At 32.1% G+C, this 25459-nt stretch overlaps 2 protein-coding genes across 2 annotated transcripts; both read left to right on the forward strand.

The window, feature by feature from the left end:
* Positions 1 to 794: 794 nt before the first annotated feature.
* Positions 795 to 3995, forward strand: LOC132738754 (betaine--homocysteine S-methyltransferase 1-like). Its single transcript, XM_060726345.1, has 7 exons — positions 795 to 956; positions 1162 to 1352; positions 1514 to 1708; positions 2243 to 2354; positions 2639 to 2817; positions 3092 to 3173; positions 3578 to 3995. Exons 1-7 carry the CDS (start codon positions 947 to 949, stop codon positions 3868 to 3870), a joined length of 1062 nt encoding a protein of 353 aa, XP_060582328.1. The 5' UTR covers positions 795 to 946; the 3' UTR covers positions 3871 to 3995.
* Positions 3996 to 8337: 4342 nt separating this feature from the next.
* LOC132738755 (heparan sulfate glucosamine 3-O-sulfotransferase 5-like) lies at positions 8338 to 9839 on the forward strand. The gene has a single exon (XM_060726346.1). The coding sequence runs from the start codon at positions 8557 to 8559 to the stop codon at positions 9601 to 9603; it is 1047 nt and encodes a 348-aa protein (XP_060582329.1). The 5' UTR covers positions 8338 to 8556; the 3' UTR covers positions 9604 to 9839.
* Positions 9840 to 25459: the final 15620 nt, after the last annotated feature.

The raw sequence follows: 25459 nt of genomic DNA on the forward strand, positions 1-25459 counted from the left end.
AAGTGGAAAAGATGATGGAAGGCTCTTCAAAATATTATTAGGTCTCTAAATTTTCAGAAAAAAAACCAATTACTTTTTTTTACATATGTAGGTAATAAGTGTTTCGTCACATCTGAATAACTGAAATAACTTTACTAACTTTTTTTTTTCATTTATAACTGGCTATGCAGTTACAAGTTTAACAATACATATAAAAGCGTTGTTGTTCGCGTAGTAAAACATAGAAATAAATTTAAAGAATTATGCTGTGCAATCAGTGGGGATGATATAATACGAGTATATTGTAAATATTCTCAGATTATTTAACAAAAAAGTATTTTATTACCTTTTGCTTACTTGGTTGTGTGTGTAAAACTCGTATTTCGAAGGCATTTAAAATTGATTTGATTGTCAAGCATTTTTATTTATTATCTGTTCAACAAAAAAAAAGACAAATTTTACATTTTAACATTTGATAAAAACTTAAAGTTTATATTATCGTGCTATTATCTCGTGCATTTGTTTGATAGATAAAACGTTCATGCATGCCGACCTTTTTGAGCTAATAACAGATCTTTTAAAAAAACCGTTGAATTTATTTTGAAAACATTATGATCTAGATTGTAACCGCCATTTTCATTTGATGTTATCATAATGGTAATGAGAAACTCAGGTGAACGTTAAAAGTTTAATTTAAAATTCACAACTGTGTCAGTCGTTGCAGTTAAGCATATCGAAGTCTGTCAAGGGTAATCACATAGAATAGTTATCAATTTTATCACTACATGGATACACTTCAGTTTGATTATTGGACTTGCAGTTATAGAAATACATTCTTTAAAAAACTAACATTGACTTATATTACAACAAACAAACATTAGATCACTCAGGCCTCACAAGTTCACATATACAGTGAAATATTAGTACAGATACACTGGACTATCTTAAACAAAACAAGGTTTGAACCATGTCAGGAGGTATGTATATATATTCTACCATAATAATGATGATGATGATAATAATAATCTGTGAAAAAGAGAGAAAAGTTTGATTTTTAAAAAGCTAAGTTTTTTTAAGATTATAAAATCCTTGACCCGACATTTGTGCAATTTGATTTTATCTCTTTTAACTTATTACTGAAACAAGTTATTATTCCTTACATGATCATATTTTGTCTTTCAGTTTTAACAGAACGGCTTAAAGATGGTGGAACTATTTTATGTGCTGAGGGTTATATGTGGGAAGTCGAACGACGCGGATTTTTGGCCCTCGGAAACTTTTTACCGGAAGTAGTACTTGAGCGTCCGTCGGTAATCCGATCGGTGCATGAAGAATTTGTGTTTTCCGGAAGTGACGTTGTAGAAGCATTTACAGTATGTATCTTTTCTGTGTCTCTATTTTCTTTCATAATCATGATTGATTCTGATTTTCATGAATTAATTATAAAGATAAATATTAAATTAATTTTGCAAGCATATGCAATTTCGATTCAAAACACAATAAAATAAAAATAACAAACTACCATTGCATATAGTACTACGCTCACAGAGGCCAAATGGCGCGTCTAGGCAGAAACGATGTGGTCGAAAAGCTCAATAGAGACGCACTGCGCATAGCACGTGAAGTAGCAGACGAATATGGCAAACTTATGGCGGGAAATATTTCAAACACGCCCCTGTACGTACCAAACGACCCGGTGGTTTCACAGACAATCTATGACATGTACAAGGTAAAGCTAATCATAACTTGGCGATTAAATGAAGGGACACCTTTCAGAGTGATCCTTCAATATCTACACATATTGAACAAATGATAGAGATGAACATATACTTCAATTGTTAAAAAAAGAAAGAACAACAAAAAAAACTAGCTGGCAATATGTTGTCATTATTTATCGAAGTTGCATCACCATCTACGACTAATCTAGCACAGCTGTCTCCTTACTGCCTTGCTGTCCAAATAATACAGTGGTTAAGTACTTTCCCACCAAAAATTGGAGACGATATAGCAACATTGGAATTTGCGGGGATTGCGATTTTAGCAGGGCTTTGCTGACCGCAATTCCCCAGAAATGAGAGCCAAAGTTAAACTAATTCATCACCTATTTATGTAAATGAAACAAACGCTCATTAAAATGATATAATACAGTTGAGAAGCCATGTTTGTATTAGTTTTTCCCCAGGCTACATTTCCATGTACATTTTTTGTTTGTAATGCATCACGCGTATTACCCATATTCGTCATAGATCATTTTTAAACACAGGAACAAATCGTGTGGGCGGTACAAGGCGGGGCTGATTATATCATTGGTGAAACCCACAGCTCATTTGGCGAGGCAGAGATTGCTCTAAAGGCTATCAAGGAGCACGGGCAAGGTAAGAGCACGGGCAGGATAGGCAGAAAATGTATTGAGATAGGCGTGTTCAATTGTTGATGGGAGATTCTGATTATTGTATCGTCTGCTAACTCAGATGAATATACTTATATTCAGTTAATAATTCGAAAATGAAGTATCACTGCCAATCTCTGTTTTCTTTAAAATATAAAATGTCGTCTGTATAAAAGGGGCCGTCTTCCTCATTCAGTTATTATTGGTACAAAAACTGAATTATAGATAATTGTTCAACTAACAACGTTGTTTTTATGAACTTTATTTTAGGATTGCAAGCGGCCATTACTATGACGGCCTATTTTCCGGACAAGCTAACAGACGAAATTCCTGTAACCGAGGCATGCCGCCGTTTAGAAGCTCAGGGCGCGGCAGTTGTTGGAATAAATTGTGCACGAGGGCCCGACACCATGCTGCCTTTGGCCAAGGAAATCCAAAAAGTGTGCAAGGTCAGCAAATAAACATGACTTATTTTGTTATGTTATGTTATTTTTTTTTGGCTCTTTTTACCATTAAAATCAAATACAAGAATTAAATATTCTTTCAAAATGAAGTCAGCTGTCTGACACCTGAAACAAATCGAACTTCAAAGTAAAAAAATGTTTATTAGTTTTTATCTTCAGATAAGACATGAAAAAAACCCAGATAAATAAACAATAATAAATAAAAGATGAATGTTTAGCACAAAATAGCATAATTATGTATTTTCTTTCGTCATCTTAGTGCCCAGTGGCCGCCCTCCCCGTGCCTTACAGGTGTACGGAAAAGATGAAAACATTCTATTCATTGACAGACCCAAATACAGGTGATCAATTATTTTTTTTATCGAAATTAAGAAAACAAAACAGCTCACGTTCATCGTATTTTTGAAAAAACAGAAGATTTTTCACTTTATTGCCATCCTTAAGCTAAGACAATCGTCTTCAAGTGCCTTTCTTCCAGTGTGGACTTAAGCTTTATGGTAAGAATAAGCTTTTGTATTTTTTTTAAAGTAGAGCTTAAAAACATTAAGAATGAAAATAGGTTTTAAGTATGGTAATGTTATTTTACATAAGAATTGAAATTAACTGAATATTAAACAGTCAAGTTAAAGTTAAAAAGAAATATGACTTTGATTAGCAGTACTTTCGAATGAGAATGTACAGCTTTATCGTTCTTTGAATCAAACTTGCATTTGTCAGTGATGAGATGTTTTAATTATTTCTTTAGGGAAGAATGTGTATCCGGCAGACCTAGACTGTGTCCAGTGTAGCAGAAATGACATTCGAAGGTTTGCAGAGCAGGCAAAAGAGGCCGGGATACAGTACATTGGACTGTGCTGCGGGAACTCGCCACATCTAACGCGAGAAGTAGCGGAAGTGTACGGAAAGAATCCACCATCTTCAAAATACAGAGTTGATTTTTCGCAAAGTGCGCTTAATGACCCTGATCCAAAATATGCGGAGACATCGAGGAAAAAACGTTTATACATGCTTGGACCAGATGCTAAGTTTGAATCATAAAACATTTCATAGGGTACTTTAAAAAAATAACTTGGCTAAATATGAGATACTATACATGTAAAATTTTGGCGACATGCGTAATAACTACCCTTTTTGTGCCTCATTTTAATAAAAAAAAGGAAAAATAAAGTATTAAAGATGTATATTTTAATTAACGACTATGGGACAAGTTGCTTGCCCAAGTCATTTGCATATGAAATCGATAGTACTATTTTAGAGTGACAGGGTCACCGTAGGGAACGTGTTACAGTATCGCGTTTTTTTTTTGGTTACAGTATAGAATTTTAAAGATGGAGGGTTATTTGTTGGGAGGACAGGTAGGTGATTTTTATTCCGGTCCACACTACAAGTAGTTTAGTTTCTAAAAGATGTTGTTGTGCTTTGCTTGTAAGAAACAGAATCCGGTATCTAGTCATATATTTCTTCAGACTCTGCACCGCAGATTTATCTCTATATTGTCTCATAAATGTGCAGATTTGACAGTTTGAAAATTTGAATCGAGAGACCAATGCATTTTTCTCCAATTTTGACATTATTTATGCATGCCTAGAAAAAGTAAATCTACAAAACGTTAGTCCTTTATGTTAGGAAACGTTTATAAAAGTAAATGACCAGTTGAACCTATTTTCCTGTTCGTTAAATGCGTTTGAAAAAATAAACAATGTTACAGTATAGAGCGAGATGATTTGTGCACGGGTACAGCATAGACCTAGCGATTTTTATCCGATTTTGTTACAGTTTATACCCAGATTTCGGTTACAGTTTAGACTAGATATTTTCTATATATACCAGGTAAAATGTATAAATGTTACATAGACATTTAAATCTCTGTGAGCTTATTGGCCCGATGGCTATTCGTCCGTCTGTCGTACACATGTGTGTGCAATCTCATCCGCTCAGTAACTGGTTTCGGTTGCAATCGGGGATACCAAAACATTCAAATCAAATCATGATCATGGCGTTATTTCGAATGCTTCTTTGTTGAAGTTACGATTATTTTGTTATTATTAATTAAAAGTCGTTTTTTTCTTATTTCATACATCTTGTATAGAAGTTTTCATGTTTCTGAAAAAGAAAATAATGTTGAAAGCTATAGAGTATAAATTAAGGTCAGACAATTACAATATCTTCTCTAGTGAGCCTGATGGAGGTACATAATAGTGGCAGAGTCGGGATAAGGCTGTCGACTTCAAATCATCTTTCACTTACTGCTGTAGTTGAAATCCCATCATGACTTTGGATTCTTTGTATGTGAGGAATCAATCAAGGTAATTTACGGAAGGTCGGTGGTTCTAGTCAGGTGCCCGCTCGTGTCTGAAATGTTTCACAAAGGGTATCTGGGTATTTCTTTACACTAAAGCAGGAATGTTTTCACATGACCTCAGTGAAGTTGAAACTTAAAATCCAAGAAAGCCAAACGTAACAAACCCTTTTTAAATACTTATAAAATACATTATTGTAGATGGAAACTCCAACATAAAATAAAATTTAAGGTTGCAATTATTGCTCACTTAAATACTGTTTAATCACCCTTATGGTATTGCCTGCTTGTTAATAGTGTCTTTTAAGAGCTTATCTGTGGTATGCAGGCTTCATAACCTTACTTAATTATTCTGCAAAAAGTCTCAATCTGAAACTTAAAGTAAGGAAAATAGCAAACTATAATTTTTCTGCTGAAGAAAAAAGTAATACAACCTTTCAAGAATATAATTTATTAAATAGAAAGGTATGGGTTATTTCATAAAAATAATGGATACACGAACTTTGTTTGAAATATGGCAAGTATCTAAACTGAAACCGAAATCTGGGTATAAACTGTAACAAAATTAGATCAAAGTCGCTAGGTCTATGCTGTAACCCTTCAAAATTAACATCGCTCTATACTGTAACATTGTTTATTTTTTCAACAGGAAAACAGGTTCAACTGGTCGTTTACTTTTATAAACGTTTCTAAACACAAAGGACTAACGTTTTGTAGATTTACTTTTTCTAGGCATACTTAAATGATGTCAAATGCATTGGTCTCTCGATTCGAATTTTTGAACCGTCAAATCTGCACATTTATGAGACAATATAGAGATAAATCTGCGGTGCAGGGTCTGAAGAAATATATGACTAGATACCGGATTCTGAAAAAATCTTTTGGAAACTAAACTATTTGTTCTATGGATCTGAATAAAAAACACCTACCTCTCTTCCCATAAATAATCCTCCATCTTGAAAATTCTAAACTGTAACCAAAAAACGCGATATTGTAACACGTTCCCTACGGTGAGGGTATTGTTTTACTTTTGAGTTAGGAATTGAAACATAAATTGTTGTTACACATGATTTTATTACACATGGTTTTCTTATATAGCGCCTTTGTCTGATAACATAAAACGCAATGCAGTGCGTTTTCAATGTAAGGTTAGATTTAAGAAAAGTCGGTAACGGGACTCGTATGCCAGGAAATCTGTATTTCACGGAAATATATTTCGAATTTGGGCTATAACTGATTTACATTTATTGCAACATGATCACACGTATATTTATATATACATGTAAATCGGGGCAACCGTGGTCAAGTGGTTAAGGTCGTTGACTTCAAACCATTTGCCCCTGACCGAAGTGCGTTCGATTTCCGCTAGGGTCTTTGGATTCTTTCATGTGATGAAGCTATCCCGCTTTCGGAACGTCGGTGGTTCTACTCATTTACCCGTTCGTGCCTGAAATAATTTAAGAAGAGACATCTGATGTTGTCCTTCACCAATAAAGCTGGAAAAAAGTCATATGACATATGAGTCGCGTCATGACAAAACCAACATAATGGGTTTGCGACCAGCATGGATCCAGACCAGCCTGCGCATCCGCGCAGTCTGATAAGGATCCATGCTGTTCGCATACCAACTCTTTTACAAGTAGGGAAACTGATAGCGAACAGCATGGATCCTGATCAGACTGCGCGGATGCACAGGCTGGTCTGGATCCATGCTGGTCGCAAAGCCATTACGTTGGTTTTGTCGTGACGCGGCTCATATATTGCGTTGGCGCGACGTAAAATCCAATCAAAAATGTAATTCAACCGTTTCACAATTATGATGGTGATAACGCATTTGAATTTGATGATGTCAGGATTTTATTACGAAACTACAGCTGCCATGACAACAAATGGTATTATGGTGAAAATCACAATTATTGTGAAAACGGAACTTATGGTGACGTCAACGAATAACGCGAGGATAATACTCGTGATGACAAAAGAAGAGTTAGGTATAGTCACACTGTAAAAACTGTTCATTGGCCATAGGAATTTCTGAAAAATAAATGCATATTTTCAATATTAAGGTTTATTAAGCATAGATACTTAACAGTTTAATATTAAATACGTTTCATTTAGGAAATACTGTTTTAAAAACTTTATGAACGTCACTGACAATTAAACTAGAGAGTATATAAATAACACATGGGTTTGTGGGTAACAGTAAAAATATCATCCCAAGGAAAATACTGTTACCCGAGGCGAAGCCGAGGGTAACAGTTTTTTCCTCGGGATGATATTTTTACTGTTACTCACAAACCCATGTTTTATTTATTTTATTACCCCGAACAAAAATACTGCAATGATCTAAAATTGTCAACTAAATCTTGAACTGTAACAAAAATAAACCAAGAGTAACAATAACTTAACTGTCCTTACCTTTTAAGTTTTAAGTGTACTTTAGGCCTACTTGAGAAGTTTTCTTTTTCTTTTATTTTTTATGCAAGTGATGATATCTACAAATCATAAACATACAATAAGCTAGGTTTTATTCAGAAAACAAAACACTAACCAATTTACACGGTTATGATCTGTGAAATCTGATCCTTCTGTTTCCAGAATATTCTTAGCATGGTTTTTGACAAAATAACGATGATATCCTATGTCTATCCACCATATCTGTAACGTTTCACTGATTAAAATTGTTAGATAATCCTTTGTTGCATGCTTAAATCGTCTGCATGTTCCAGTTTGACACATAATTATTTACATTGCAAGTACTTCCGTTGAAAACGGATGTTCACTTTTTGACTATTCAACAAAAAGATATTTTATACACGAAAAGCACACCAGGGTGCAAACAACTAAATGTTATGGGTGTCAAAGTTACTCCAGAGAAAAAATTGATGTCAAATCGGGGTTTAACGTCGAAAATAAGAATGAATCGAGAAAAAAATGGCGGCCATTTTATTTTATTTTATTTAGAAAATAGACCACGTGACCAGATTTTATACTGTTAAAAAATACTGTTACCTATGTAACAGTACAAAATTCTTAGTCACGTGGTACACTTGCATTAACAGTAAAAATAACTCCCAGAGGCCTATGGGAAATTAGCATTACGAAAAAAGTGAGGGGTAATAATTTAAGATAATATAAGTACAAACGCCACAATAATGTATCTTTAATAATGCGTAATTGTAAACTTAAACGCCGTGTAAGTTTAAATTGCCTTAAGGTTAATAAGAATGTTTTCATGAAAATTGTATCTATTGAGATAAAATCTAGTTGATAACATTTTTTACGTTACCAATAATTAAAACCATTGAAAAATTGTTCAAACCAACATGCATGCAAATATTTCAACATAAACATACAAGTCACTGATTTATTTCTGATGTGTTCAAATCAAATTATTGTGATTCATACTATGAACAATTTTTATTATGAGATTCTGTGCTTTTGTTTTAAGGATTCAAAAATGTTTAAGAATATCAAACACATTCAACTTAGTGACTACGACTGTGACCATTACATTACTGTGGACAGTTTTATTTTATCATATTTTTCGTGGTCCAGTCTATGTGTCAGTGTCAAAGATCATGTCGTCTGCTATTGAAAATAATTACACCATTTACCGGACATTTGATAAAGTAAACATTATTGAAATGCCAGTTATTTTAGGCCGGAAGGATATTAGAGGATATGGGAACTGTATTCAAAGGAAACCGGAAGTTGTGATGATCGGAGTGCCAAAATGCGGAACTGGTTCTGTGCGAACTTTTCTAAACGAGCACCCTTATGTTGCCATGGAGATGAACTCGGAGGGAGTTCAGTATTTTAATTTAAGATATATGCGTGGACCGGAATGGTATCGGCATCAGATGCCATGCAGTACACATGACCAGCTTACAATTGAAAATTCTCCGCAATATTTTATCAGCGAAGAAGCCCCTGAGCGTATGTTTAAATATAATCCAAAAATGAAACTGATTCTTACAGTTCGAAACCCAATTTCAAGATTAGAATCCGAGTTTGTTCAAATGGCAGTCGGACGTCCTCAATTCTTAACAGGAACTACAATAGACGAAAACGTGATTGATCCGGAAACTGGTAAAGTAAATCGCAGAAAAACATTAGTGTCAAAATCTATTTATATCAGATATCTTAAGAAATGGTTGGAATATTTTCCCGTAGAGCAAATACATATTGTTGATGGTGACGAATTTGCTAGAAATCCATCAGAAGAACTAAACAAAATAGAACGCTTTCTAAATGTTGAGAAGTTTTTCAAAAAAGAACATTTTGCGTATGTGGAAAACAGGGGTTTCTTTTGTTTACAAAGAAAGCAAAGTGTCGAGTGTTTAGAAAAAGGAAAAGGAAGGCTTCATCCATATATAAATCCTAATTTAATGCGAAAATTACAAAACTTTTACGCACTATTCAACGAGGAACTATTCACAACATTTGGTAGACGTTTTAATTGGGCATAATTTTAAGTTCATTAAAAGTGTCGCTATCTCATTGCTCAAAACTGCCTAAACGTGATCAGGTCTGCAGTTAAAAACTATTTTCTTTCCTTTTTTTTGTTAATGTAATGAATTATTTCTTTCCACTGCTGGAGCATATATTATATCGAATTATATCAATATTCGAAATTCTAAAGAAGAATATATTTAAGAAATAACATCGGCCTGAGAGGTGTATATCGGCTATTTAACACCGGTTTGGAGTTTTGATGCGCAGGAATTGACCACGAAGGCCGTAGCCGATATACACCTCTCAGGCCGATGTTATTTCGATTCTAACACGATAAATTAAGGAAAATCACTTATGTTATTTTTCAAGCGGAAATAACTTCCGGTGCCGATTTTCGTTTATCACATAATACGCGGCGCAGGAGTGTAACAAGTAGAGATTTTGATGCTAAAGCATCAAGTCGATCGCCGGATAGAAAATGATTGTATCAACATAAATATAAAAGAATATCAGTTTAATGAATGGTTCAGGTATAAAGAAAAGAGGAACAATATGTTGAGTAACTGTTTATTCACAATGAAACATCACATATGAAGCAAATTTGCTTATCAATATTGACAAGGAACTGCTACGATTATTAAATAAGCAAGTATTTCGTTAGTTTACGTAACTTATTATGATTTATGCTAAAGATTTTATTGATAGTATAGATTTCGATATTAAATCAATTAATATTGCTCGATGGCCTACAGGCGGTAAGTAGGACGAAGTTGTGACCTAGTGGGCCAAGTTCGAATCTTTGAAAACACCTTTTGCAGTTTTCATAAAACTATTTTTTTTATTATTTCTTTTAACTATATGAAACATAAGTTGATAAATTGTGTTTCATTTATAGCATTTTTTTTATTTTATAATTTTGATTAATTTTGTAAGGCGAGTGATATTCTTGTAATTCTACTTGTAATTCTACCTTATACACAGACATCGAAATCCGTTTTGTATACTTCAGAATCGAATATTTGAAAATATATATGTTTTAATTATTGCATGAAACAATGCAATTCTACCGTAAAAGTGGTATCTGCATAAAAAACATTATTTTTTTGCACTATCGAAAAAATAAACTATTTAGTTGAAATCAATATTCCTGTCGTTACCTACGATATAGTAAACGTTTAATTGCCTTTCAGTTCGATAGAATATTAACAAAAAGATATTTTATTAGTTTTCTTTATTATGTATCTAATACGACCCGTCATACCGTTTTGGCAACCTGCGCGACGGAAATCGACGGAATATAACGAAGACGACGATTACCACTATTTATTTCAATAAAGGTGCCTCTTTAACATAAATCTATTTTGTGATGTTCAACCTAAACTAAACTATTGAACGTTGACAGAAAGGGCCACGTTTAACCCTTTACCAAGGAAAAATGAAAAGGTTTTGAAAATTTATTTAATTCTTTAATGTGCAAATTATGAGTATAAAGACCTTTCTAATGATATAAAATATGAAACTGATTAATGAAAGATAACTTTGTAATTATTTATACATTTGCATCTAATTAGCCGCCATACTGTTTTCCAACTATTCACAAGTCTTATCAGCAATCTGTTACTATTAATAGATTGTTTAACACTAACATTACAACGTGTAGTCATGTGATTCTTACAATAGAACAGGGAGAATCTGTTTGTAATAAGATGAAATAATGAAATATAATAGGTCTCATAAGATATAACAAACAAATAATTTAAATGTGTCATTTCAATTATCATTCATGATTTATCAATCATAAAATAGCAACGCTTGACACCTAGAAAAAAAGAAAAGTATCCCTATATTTAATGACTGGTCCATAGGGATACGTTATTAATTCATTTTATGAAAATTGTAATCTTGCTTTTTAAGATGTCAATATTTGTATATTTCATTTCATTTAGCAATGTTACTTTATTTTTGAATTTTTAAGATTATGAAAAATAATTGTGGTCCTTAATTGTTCAGTAATTGATTTGTTTTTATATTCAGATTTTAAGGCCTTCTCCTACCATAGCTATAATATTAAACTGTTACAAATATAGTCTACCGGCGACTAATAAAAACGATATTACACTAGTGTCATTTGCGCTATATTTATACATAGCGTTAAAGCGCGCTAATGTTAGCGTTGTACACTATAGGCGCGTCATTGAAAAATTACTCATATTAACAGTTTACTGTTCTTATTTTATATATGTGATAAATAGAATATTTAATTTAATTTTACCCATGAAATATGGTGCTATATCAGTCAAATATATTTCATATTTTTTAAAAATAAATATGAAATATAAAATGAAAGTGGGCGGAGTCAAAACTCATATTTATTTTAAGGGACTTCTTTCGCCGTTTTGTTTGAAAAATCTGATGAATACAAAACAACTTTTCTTGAATATTGTTTTGAAAACTATCTAGCATGATAGAAAGTTGTCTAACTAAGAAAATTAATCCGAACACCAATATCTTTAATTCAGTAATTAACGCTGTACAGACGTTTAAAGAGTTGTTTACATGACGTCACAATGTAGCGCCAAACAGCGCGTGCTTACGCATAAATTACTGCGCGCTGTACAATTGCAGTTGGTAGCAAACAAGGGGATTTGTTACCATTTTCTTTGATAATGAAATTAAATAAAAAGGTTATTTTTTCGTTTTTCGTGAAATATGATATATATTTTCACTCAACATGATAAAATGCCACATATTTTCACTCGCCGTGCCGGCTCGTGAAAATATGTGGCATTTTATCATGTTTCGTGAAAATATATTCCATATTTCACGAAACGAAAAAATATCCTCTTAATATTCGTGTAGATTCAATACTAAATTTATTAAACTCGTTGAATAAAACAATATTATGCTCGCCAGAGGCTCGCATAATATGATTTTATTCAACTCGTTTAATAAATTTAGTATTAAACTACACTCATTCAATATCCTCTATATAATGCTGTTCGATTTTCGCACCCTACTATTGCGAAGATATAGAAATTATTAAACAAAAGAAATAATAAGAAAAAAAAAACGTTATTTTATCAAGTTTTCAACAATCAAAACTTACGTCGTAAATATTAAATGTGTTAACATCAGAGCCCCATTTATCATTCTTTTATGTATGAAATAACGTCAGCTTGTTTATGAATGAGTTGTTTACTAAGGATGACGTCATTACGCTGCTTACGGTTTGGCGCCGTTTTTTCAAAATATTTATTAACTGATATAATATGGATCTAATATGTGGCGTTAGTGTATGTGAGTTATTATTTCGGTATTGTATGAAAAGAAAACATTATGCGAATAGAAAATGTAAATAAAAATGCTTTTTATTATTGCTTTAAAATGCTTTGTAAACTATACAATCGAGTGTGAAAACATAATGTTCAGCGCATATACAAGTAGTCCCTAACCGGTGTTTATTGGCAGTTTAACACCAGTTTTTTCCTTCTTTGTCTAAAGTGGCAAAATCACGTGAGTGTAAGAATCAACTTTTTTCCCCTTCAATTACGTAACAATTAGGTATTCAATTAATCACCAATAGAATTACTTCTGGTTTGCGGTGTAGGTGAAAGTGTGACAATGTTCCGATTCTTTCTTAACTTTAACAATTATTAATGAAATACTACCTGAGGCAAACAGGTCGTTCTTGTATTAAGATAGTACGACATCATTTCACATCGTTAATTAATTAATGTGTCTCACCAGAGGCTATGGATAAGAAAAATATACATGGTTAAATGTCATGTCAATGTTAGAAATCATGTTCGGATTAATGACAAAAGTTACCAGCATTTAGCTGGCTAAGATATCGACACGTGCAAATGTGTGTAATGAGGAAAGAGGTCGTTCCTTATTTGTGAAAAAAAAATCCAAGTAATGGCATTTGAAGTATTTAATTAATCAGATTATAAAGATAAACATATAAACTAGCAACGCACCCGAAATATCATTCTTCTTTAAAACAACAACTACCCCCAAAACAATTACAACAACATTGACAGTAAACTAATGTTGGCTCGCTGTTTTTTTCTTGTCTTTTAGTAAGCAATAATTTGTTTAATCATTATTTTAAAAGGCTTTCTATAAGAATGACTTTCCACATGTCCTAAATTAAGGGACACAAACGCAAACACTATAATACACCACGATCCTGTTTATGTCTCCGACACAGGGTCATTTAAATTATAGACAGATTCGTGGAAATGCAGCAAATTCTGCAACCATCAGTGCTATTAAAAGCAAATGAGCCATTAATGTATATGATCTTGTCAACTAAACGCTTTAAAAGTAATTTCTGTGGAATAAATGTTGAGAATATTTTTTTACGTCTTTTTGTTTATTGATTAATTTGAAATTTGCAAAAAAGCGTCTTGAAGAGATGATTTATTTCCTTGAACAAAAACAAGGAACATTTTCTTTATTTTCAAAATCTTGCAGACATAGCGGACAAACTGCTTTCGAAAACTGCTGCACGAACATCCACTGTACCAGCGATATGAACTAAAACTAACCTACATTTTGGATGTCGCATCTTGGATTATAGAACTTTGGTGTAAGTAAAGAACATGAATAACAGAATAAAAGAACATAATAAGCCTTTCATGGTAAGTTCATGGTCCTACAGCTGACGGACATGGTGCTTATCCGAAAACTAATACATTGTCAATTCACACGCGCGACTTTATAGGGAAATTTTGTACTATATTTCCACAAAAGAATGTGTACCATTCCCTTCAGCAGAATGACATTTGCTAACTTTGTCTATAAATGTCTATTAATGACATTGTTTAACAATGTACAAGAAAACATGAAGTCTTATTAAAGCTAGACTTCACATAAATCACGGATTTCGCAAGAAGAAAAAGTACAATTAAACAGAATATAATCATGTTAAGCTTTGATATTTCTGTAAAGGTAGCCTTGTGAAAATCCATTTTTAAAGTGGCATTTGGAACATCTAAGTGCTTATGATAAGTGTACTGGTAAAAGTCAAAATAACTTTACATTTTGCCATATATACCAAAAACAAATATGGAAAAAAGAAAATCTTCAATACTAGTAATCGATGTGACCTACGGAAATTTCTATTTATATCGTTCAGAATATATCGCTATTTTTGAAAAATAAATAAATATAAAAAAAATTTGGCAGTCATTTTATAGTTTAAGTAGATTTAAATTTTATCAAAAACAATTATTACTATTTTAATATCGATTATGTATCAATCACCATTGTTACAGTCAATCTTTTGAATTATATTATTCTATATCAAATGTCAATATTAGTCTGAACTGAAAGGGCATTCAACTTAGTTATTGATTGGAAACCGTTTTTACATACAAGGTCAATGTGACCTTGACCTTTCGACCACAAAATCAATAGGGGTCATCTGCTGGTCAAGAACAATCATCATACCAAGTTTGAAGTTCCTAGGCCTAAGCATTATTTAGTTATTGATCGGAAACCGTTTTAACCTACAAGGTCAATGTGACCTTGACCTTTGATCTCAAAAACTGAAATAGTTTAAACAATTTTCATTTCAAATAAGTGACACACGCATGCACGTTCATGGACACGCACCTCGCCTTGCATTTACGTACACAGGCCATATTTATAGAAACGTCAAGGTAATATGCTTCATCACGTGACTAATAATTTTGCATTTCATTTTTTATATAACATTTGCTCACGTGTATAACATTTTAAAATTAAAAGTTCCCTTTCATCTATGATTTCATTTTAAATCATGTACATGCAACTGTACGTGTATATCTCTGACAACTGTTTGTAAAACACAAATATAAAAAATAAATAAAAATGCATCAAAATAAAAACAATTCTAATTAATCACTATGTATTTTGTTTTAGCTATCTATAAATAATGAAGATGATCATTTCCAATAACGCACGCATTAGATATTCATTGTATCACACATCCTAGGCTACCGCTCGTAAAAGACAAATTGTTACAAATATATTTGTTTGTTTTTACGCCTGTTTCTTTCTTTGATGAATTTGAAAATAACAAGATTTGTCAGGCGTCCCTATAAATTCTATAAATATTAATTTAGTACTTTAATGTATTGGAAGTTGTATTTTTGGAACTTGAAATTTTTTAGACAAAATGCTTCTGTCTTAATTTAAGGTCCCCCAACATTAATGTTAAAGCATTTATAAAATGTAGTTTTTTTACGTTTAATTATTACTGGTAATTATGTATAAATAAAGGAAAAAATAAATTAGATAAAAAATCTTTCTTTTAACTATAAATTTAAAATGAATGTTTTTTATTTCTATTTTTTACTCTATTTAAGAAAATACTCCGTAAATATATCACATCAAATTTCCAAAAATAGATGAGGGTAACAATGTAAATAAAATAATCTTAATCTTCCTTTACTTTAATCCAAAATCATAACAAAAAGAAAACATAAATTTTCTCGTTTTTACTCTATTATTCAAAATACAACTTTATAATATGACATAAAATGTATTCAAATGTATCAATCAATCAGTCAATCAATCAATCAATCAATCAATCAATCAATCAATCAATCAAATAAATAAATAAATAAACCACCAAACTGAGTGTTATGAAAATAGAAATTTAATATGTGATATATAAAAAAACCGGTTTCACTAGTCGAACCGTCTTAGACAGACTGATGTGCAAGAGATAGTTATTTATTTGTTTCCATAGCGATTAATAAAATACATCTTGAGAACTCAAAACATCATAAATTTTCCAAGAAAAAAGTTAATGCTAAGAAAAGAAAACATAGTCTGCTAGACTAAGATGAATTTAAGTGTCAGATGAACGTTTTCTGGTAATTTAGATCGTGTCAAATCATTGACGCACTGTCTGGCATCAAGCTATATACTTCCTTTGTAAAACACATTCGTGTAAAAAGGCATTATTTTATAGGAATTATCACTCCTTTTATTTCCAAGTTCCTGAGAGACTTCGTTCGCATGTTTAAAGTAGATTAACTGACAAGAACAGAGATATAAATAATGTGTCCGGCAAGCAAATGCATTCATTTAGGCTACTGATCGTTATTTTGTATGATTTAAAATAGTGAAAGGTTTTGTAAAACAGATTTTTCTTGTGACACACACATAACTCGAAACCAAAACACAAAATAACGATAACCAAAATTCAAAATAACGAAACCACTATGGTGATAATCGAAAGAACGATGGTAAAGAGACGAACGTTCGATGGTAAAAAGTCGAAATAACGAAACCAATACGGCGAAAAATTGATATGATTTCGTGTTTTCACCATGTTTTGTACTTTCAATCAATCACCATCATGGTGTCGTTTGTTCGATTTTGTACACTTTTCATCATCGTATTTTCCACAGTTCGCCATCATAGTTCCGTGAGTCCCAACATTACTTAACATCAACAAGCTCTAATCAAAGTTTTCTAATAAGCTTTAAATGTTTGTAGCAACCGAACTTGAATGCATATTAATTTATTTTTTATAAACTTTTATTTTCCATTTGTATACTTAAACGATTACTTGTTGAGTAAATAATAATATTTAGGATAGTTAATTGTCTTCATAAAATTATACTTCATGTAACATTTAATGACTTAACTAAAAACGAATTCTATATTCCGTGTATTCACAAAACTAAACAGGCAGTGAATAATTTAGCTAAGAGAATACATTAGTTAATTATTTTCTTCTTTATCAATTAAATTGCTCACAAACAAAGTTCATTCACTGTTGATTGTTAGAGTTCCTCAACAAAACAGAGTAGATATCGTAGTAAGTCTATGTAATTGATTCCATGAGACAATATATCACCCCTAATGTTCATCATTTTATCTGCTGTATTATTGAAACCTAAAGGTTAAATTTACAGCAATGGAAAGAAAGAAAGAATAAACCAAAACAACAACAATAATAATAACAACAACAACAGCAGCAAAAGCCCTAGAATCCCTAAAGAAAGCTAAGCTCAGAACGAAAAAAAAAAATGAATAAATAATGCAGGCTCAATTTTGAGTGAGCCTGCGAATCAAGGATAGTAGTGGCTAATGCACCCCCCCCCCCCCCGACCCCAGCACCGGCTTAAGAAGAATTCAGCAGTGGAATATGAAAAAGTGAACTTTTGATTTTTTTTTTTTGCATTTGTAGATGGCGGTTTTCGTAAAATTGTTTAAATAGTACGTCCATTTAATGAAACAGTCAACAAATTGATTCAGTTTCAGCAAACTACTGATCACTACTAAATGTTCATATTGAGCACGGGTGTGGACGGTAGAATCCACTTACCACGGCTAAATATTCATATTGAGTACAGAGGTGAACGGTAGATTTCACTTACCTTTGCCAAATGTTCATATCGTGTACATATCAATGCTCATATTAAGTAGGGGCATGTACGGTAGATTCCACTTATCACTGCTAACTGCCCATATTAAGTAGGAACGTGTACGGTAGATTCCAATTAAGTAGGGGCGTGTACGGCAGATTCCACTTATCACTGCTAACTGCCCATATTAAGTAGGAACGTGTACGGTAGATTCCAAATAAGTAGGGGCGTGTACGGCAGATTCCACTTACCACTGCTAAATGTTTATGTTGAGCACGGGTGTGGACGGTAGAATCCACTTACCACGGCTAAATATTCATATTGAGTACAGAGGTGAACGGTAGATTTCACTTACCTTTGCCAAATGTTCATATCGTGTACATATCAATGCTCATATTAAGTAGGGGCATGTACGGTAGATTCCAATTAAGTAGGGGCGTGTACGGCAGATTCCACTTATCACTGCTAACTGCCCATATTAAGTAGGAACGTGTACGGTAGATTCCAATTAAGTAGGGGCATGTACGGTAGATTCCACTTATCACTGCTAACTGCCCATATTAAGTAGAAACGTGTACGGTAGATTCCACTTACCACTGCTAAATGTTTATGTTGAGTACGGGTGTGGAAGGTAGATTCATGTTTATATTGAGTACGAGTGTTGACAGTAGATTCCACTTACCACTGCTAAATGTTTATATTGAGTACAGGTGTAGAAGGTAGATTCAACTTATCATTGCTAAATATTTATATCGAGTACGGGTGTATACGGTAGATTCCACCTACCACTGCTAAATGTTTATATTGAGTACGGGTGTGGAAGGTAGATTCCACTTATCACTGCTAAATGTTTATATTGAGTACGGGCGTGGACGTTAGATTCCACTTACCAAGTAAAAAATTAATGCTAAAATCGCGCCTATTCACCCGCCAAAATGCACTCAAAGACGCCTAATTCATCTGTTTACGCCGATTTATATACGATATTGAATGAAAAATGTAATAATCGGCATAAAAAGCGATAGTTTTCTTCTTTGTGATTATGATTTCTGCAAGCGTTTATAGGTACTGCTCACACATTATAGCGAGTCAAAACTACTACATGTACTTTCCTGGCCCATAAACAGGCTTCTTTAAACCGAGTTTTCAACATATTTACTGTAATCATTCTGGGCGTTCTTTGATTTAAAAGTGTTTTTTTTTCTCCCCATTTTCGGACTATCATCATCCTAATATTAATGTATAAATATCCTAATATTAATGTATAAATGATTTCAATATACTGTTCATAGTCGAAATCTTATATCTATTCCACACTCAGGTTGCCACAACAGGAATGTTACAATACCTTGCTGTCAATGTTTAACATACTCACATGGTGGCAGACAAATAATGTGACAGAAGTTCTACATTGACAGCAATAAATCTTCCGAAAGATAATAAAGAAGTACATTCACTTGAAGGCAAATGTCGCATAAGATATTATGATAAATGGAATAAAAATGCCTGTAGGAAATCGAGCGTCTGGAACGTTCACGCAAAGAAACATTTCAGTTCTTAAAACTATATTGTATACTGCCTCGAGATAAAAGCTTCAAATGGAATATATTCAGAATTTGAGTTTCCTATAAAATTGTTCATTCATGCAATACAATTTTCCTGGTCATTTAACAATTGGTTGAAACAATTCATGTATAGTATAATTTTCTCACAATATTACCAGTATTACAAAGTGTTAATGTTGTAAGTTTCCTTGAATTTGACTAAATTGTGTGTATGTTGTTTATCAAGATTATAATCCACTTTGGAGAATAAATATAACGGGAACAATGTCCTTGCCAGACTGTATTTCCTTGGTTGATATGGAGTGACGTAAATATATAAGCTGAGCAATGAGAAAATAATATGAGAAGAAAAACTTAAATGTCCCTTAAACGATATTACCGCCCCTCACATACAACATCATTTGAAGAAAGAAATCCCTAAACTGTTCATATACCAATTGAAAATTACTGTTATTTTTTCATATATTATAGTTATAATATATTTTAATCCTTAAGGTTGTTACTTAAGTTAGCGGAATCAGCTAGGGATTTGCTTCAGCATAAATTACTTTTTGCAATTAATAAGAAGTAAGGTCTTTTATTAAGGTCTGTATTAATCACAAAAGCACAAACATTTATTTACAAAAAGCGCATTCTGCTGGGGTTGAAAGACGCAAAATGTTATTTAAAACATTTATTATCTTATATGTACCATCCCGGTACATTTTTGTAGTTTGCTTCCAAATGACTGTCATTATACTAGTCTCATTTTCGTTCTGAATTGTCTTTCTGGTGAAAACTCCGGCAAACGTAAGAAATCAATTTACTTTATTTTCCTTTCTGTCATTTAAATTGCTCATTATCTATAATAAACGAGGCTACTCACTCTGGAATGTTTCATTTTCTTTCTATAAAAAAAGGCAGATAAGCTTTTGTAGCAAATCTACGTAATTGGATTTTGTGCCAATACATCACTCTTGATCTATAATTATCATTTCCTTTAGTATAACTGTATGAACTGTTGAACTGTATCATCAAGTTCCAGATGATAAGATGTTGCAAAGCTACAAAAACTTACTTCAGTATAAAAATGTTTTACTTCTTAAAAAGGAGTTATTTCTGGTCCAAAATACATGGATTTTATTGGGATTTACAGAGAACCATGCATGCAAAAGCACATCTATAAGGAGCCAGTTATAATTAGAAGAATCACATCGACAGCAGCAACCGATGTCCCACCCAACCTGTCTAGTACAGGGAGAAAATTATCCCTTGGTAAAACATATCTGTGTGAATACTGAATCGTTTGATGGATCACCGCGTATTTTATCTTGTTTTATTCAGGTCCTTGTAGACTTATTTCGCATGATAGACTTGAATAAATTAACCAGTATAAGAACAGAGAGGTATAATACTATTTGCTATTTGCTGACATGACAGATTAGTTTATCATATTATGATGAGCCAAATAAGCTCACTGAATTTACTCACTTTCGTTTGCGAGGATTCTGAGTATTGTAGAATAGTATATTTAAACACAGGTGTGAGTTCGAAATACAAATTAACAATTTTTGCGTTACGTACTTTGGGGTCCAACCAAAAGTGTGTGACGCACTTTGATGTCAAAATTTGATCAAAATGTGCGTTACACAAATACATGCTTTGACATCAGACAAACGACTGCACTTTGGGATCAATAAGAATGAAATTTGAGCCGCGTCACGACAAAACAAACATAGTGGGTTTGCGACCAACATGGATCCAGACCAGCCTGCGCATCCCCTCAGTCTGGTCAGGATGCATGCTGTTCGCTATCAGTTTCACTACTTGTAATAGGGTTTGTAAGCGAACAGAATTGATCCTGATCAGACTACGCGGGTGCGTAGGCTGGCCTGGATCCATGCTGGTCGCAAACACACTAAGTTGATTTTGTTGTCACTCATTTATTAATATTTTATAATAATAGAAATTGTAACCGAATACATGTAAGACGAAATGTATTAAGTTGGTTAACAATAGTAGACGATCGATGATTTTAATTTGTTATATATAATGGTTTCAATTTATTATAATTATGTTTATATTCAATTATTCGTCTCATATTGGCCACAAAGTAGTAAGATGCATAAACATGTATGATGTGTATTGTGTGTAATAATAAATTAAATATATATCCATGAAGCCGATAAATGTGGAGATTGCATGTCAGACATATTTCCATCTAATTAAAATCCTGTTCATTTTACGATATGATATGTTAAGGACCCATTAAAAACCTGGATTTACCCTATTTCTAGTTATATTAAACAGAGGTAACCTTTCTGAATGGATTTAATTATATTTTTTTCTATGTTGAATGTTGTAGAAAAGACTTGCATTGAAAGGATTTCAGGCTGTGTCAATCTGCCACCAGAGGAAAAATGAATTATTTAAATGAAATTCACGTCCAATAATGGCAGGAATTAATTTCAATCACATAATTTTGCGGAAAAAGACATCTCGTCTCATTTCAAAATGGCAGCGAATTTGGTGGTACATCAAACAGATACGTTTTCCAAAACCTGAAGTATCACCCAAAATAACATGTAAGTTTATTTAGATTCAAAATATAAACTGTCCCGTGCTGAAAATTAAAGTTTACATCAAATTTTAGTCCTTTCAGTTTATTTTTAGTCTCAGGACGGCGCCCAAAATGGCCGCAGATTAAAAATAAGTCGTTGCGGAAATATTAAAGCACATTTAAGAAAAGTTTAAATTTATACTTATAGGCATAAGTTCCTTTCATAAAATTACATGACGGGTACCTGACAAATGTAGAAGTCATGAGGATTTACTAAATTTAATGTAAGGCATATTATTAATGTGAAAAGGCTTTGTGTAACTTTTTCAGTATATGTTAAATTTATATCTAACTTACTTATTACAAGTCATTTACATAGGAATTGAAATGCACTGAGATGACATTATTTGCATTTTATTACACCCCATCATACTTAATATGCTGTTAAATATGGCACCAAAAGTTATGTAATACATGGCTGACAGAACAGGATATTTTTTGAATTTGTAGGAATACATTCGCAATTTAAGTACTATAGTATAATTGCAGTTTGTTATTTCGCAGCAATTTTTAGATATTTCAAGTGATAAAATTAATAAAACACTTACCAGTTAAGCATCAAATACATATTTTTATAGCTGCTATGAACATCAGAATTTAAATGACTATTATTATTGATGTATATAAGTATCGACTCCATCTCAAATATTTCAGTGTTGCAGATCTAAAATAAGTCAGCACTCAGTATTTATGCAGAACTCAGTTGGTACCTTAAAAGTGCTGGATTCGAAAGTGCGTTGATATGTAGCATATTTCTTACTTATTTCTTTCAGTTTCTTTATTTTGACCCCAGAGTGCGTTTGACCCCAAAGTACGGTGTTACAAGGCTCAAAGTGCGTAATGTCTCTATCACCTGTAACAAAGAATGGCATAATTATGAGAGACATGTTTCATGACAAGAGAACTGGCAAACTTAAGTTTCTTTTACATTATTAATAATTAAAAAGGAAAGCACACATGGATTTATTTTCTTATTGCAAATTTAAGGACAAATCTTTGATAGGTTATGCACGTAATAATATTTTACGTAATGTTAAAGAATTAAGTGATTTACGACGTAAGAAAGCTGTGGATATTAGAAAGCATTTTAAATATAAATCGTATCTTCTTACTCTACCTTTTATATAGGTAACAATAGATTTACCTACAAATATCGTCAAGTGTTTGTTTACAAATATGCTGTGATGAAATTCAAATTTTAATCCACTAATCTGATAATTCGAATTAGGCAGGCTATTGTCATAAAGATATCCATGCATAGAGTGGATAATGCAATATTTCACCAGCAGAAATTTACATATCACATAACAGCAAGTAATAAACATAGTTTTTTTTTTCCGTCGTAAATGAGCGATTTATTATGGGTTTTCTTTTTCTTGTTGATAGCAGGAAAATTAATATATCATATTTATATACTATTATGGCGAGAATAATAGCTAATAATACAACATTTCTTTTATACTTTTCTTTTAATTATTATTCGGTAAAACCGGCATGTAAATCTCAAGTAGTAATAATATTAGACAAATAATGAATGCAATCAAATATAACTTGACTATTATCAAAACTCAGTCAAATTAGGATGAACATGTTTATAAAAAATAATATCAAATCTACAGTTTGCTCTATAATTGAACATTATTTAATGTAGAGGTTCTGATACATACCGTTTTTGTAATAAACTGCTTATTTATATAAGAAGCTAACTAATATTTGTACTTTGCTTCAATGCAATACTTTTATACATACTTAAGTTTACTAAATAAAATCTTAAACATATCAAGGCTACGAATTCTTGTATAACATGGGCATTAACGTTAAATGAAATTCATCTTCTCTGTCTCTTACTGAACAGCATCGACAATAGCATCTATTTGCATTCCATTTGAAGCTATTTCTATCATAGCTTTCAGAGTGTACAGATGTTCTTCATCTGGTTATTTGATTTTCATGGTGTTTAGGCAACGTGCCCAGATAATCTTAATAACAAAACAATTATTTGACACATGTTATACAATACTTACGCAGAACTTGTAATTTAAGATACAAACTATTTAACTTTTTGTGTTTTTTAACAAATATTTTGTGATAATATTCTTACTGTAATCCACTAATCTGATAATTCGAATTAGGCAGATAAGGATCATGAAGGAATCTATGCATTCAAAATATATTTCAAAATTAGAAATACACTCATTTCTAGAGGTAAAAAAATGAATAAACCATAAGTATCACATAAATGAGTGATGTTCTACAATTACCCGAAATTAGCCTGGGTTCCATCGATTTTTTTGTATGTGCTTTGTTCTATCCTGCATATGTTAGGAATAAGCATAAAGTATGTTATAAGTAACCAAAAACTATTAAACCTGCATGAATCCGAGGCTAATCCACAATTGGTTTAATAAGTCTGAAAATTTTCACGTTGCTATCATTAAATACATAATACTGAGTTTTAACTTTAAAATCTATATAATAGCTTCTCCGGTCTGTTTTAGTTTTAATTTTCATTAAAAAAATTCTTCTTTTGAAATTAGTAAAATATATGTCTTGGGAAACATTTACTTTTAAATCTATGAAATTATTAGGTACGTGAACGAAGACTGTTACTTTGTAAGATTTACCTAACATCTAATTTTATCACTCATATTTTTAATTTTAATAGATAATAATATAATAAAATTGAAAATATTTTATGCCTTGAACTTTGAAATACGTATGAATTTTTGATTTTCGATAGTTCAAGATGAGTTTGAGTTGCTAGCCGACACAGAGAAAGTTTCATCCCGAACTTTTCCAACAAAAAGACTCTACAAGGTATGTCGGACTTTGGTTTTTGATATCAACGCTAGCGTACACGCTGCACCGTATGCGCATTACTATGAATTGTTTAGAAAATGTAAACAACAACAACAACAAAAAAAAAAACAAAAAAAAAAAAACAAAAAAAACGCAATAACATCTATATGGTGTAAGTTGTAAGAACATAGGTATTATTTCCAAACTGGTTCAATGGCATGGTAAAATTTTGAATTGATTTCAAAATTTTTATTATTTATTTGCACTTATTTTTACATTTGTTAAAAAAATTCTAAATATTATATATATCTTGCATTTTCTTTATATACAATTGATGGGCAAATCAAGTGGATCATATAGAGTATATCATAATTATCTATTACTAGATCATGACTATCTTGTAAAAACTTGTTTTCCAAATTAAGTTGAATATTGTACTTTGTTACATGATATTGTCAAATCAATGGTAATAATTCACGGTTCAAAAAGCACCGAACCATTTTTTTATACATAATTTTTTTTTATAAGTTTACAG

The sequence above is a fragment of the Ruditapes philippinarum genome, unplaced genomic scaffold (genome assembly GCF_026571515.1).
Source record: "Ruditapes philippinarum isolate M1 unplaced genomic scaffold, ASM2657151v2 ctg1064_1_1_1_1, whole genome shotgun sequence".
NCBI classification, from domain to species: Eukaryota; Metazoa; Mollusca; class Bivalvia; order Venerida; family Veneridae; genus Ruditapes; species Ruditapes philippinarum.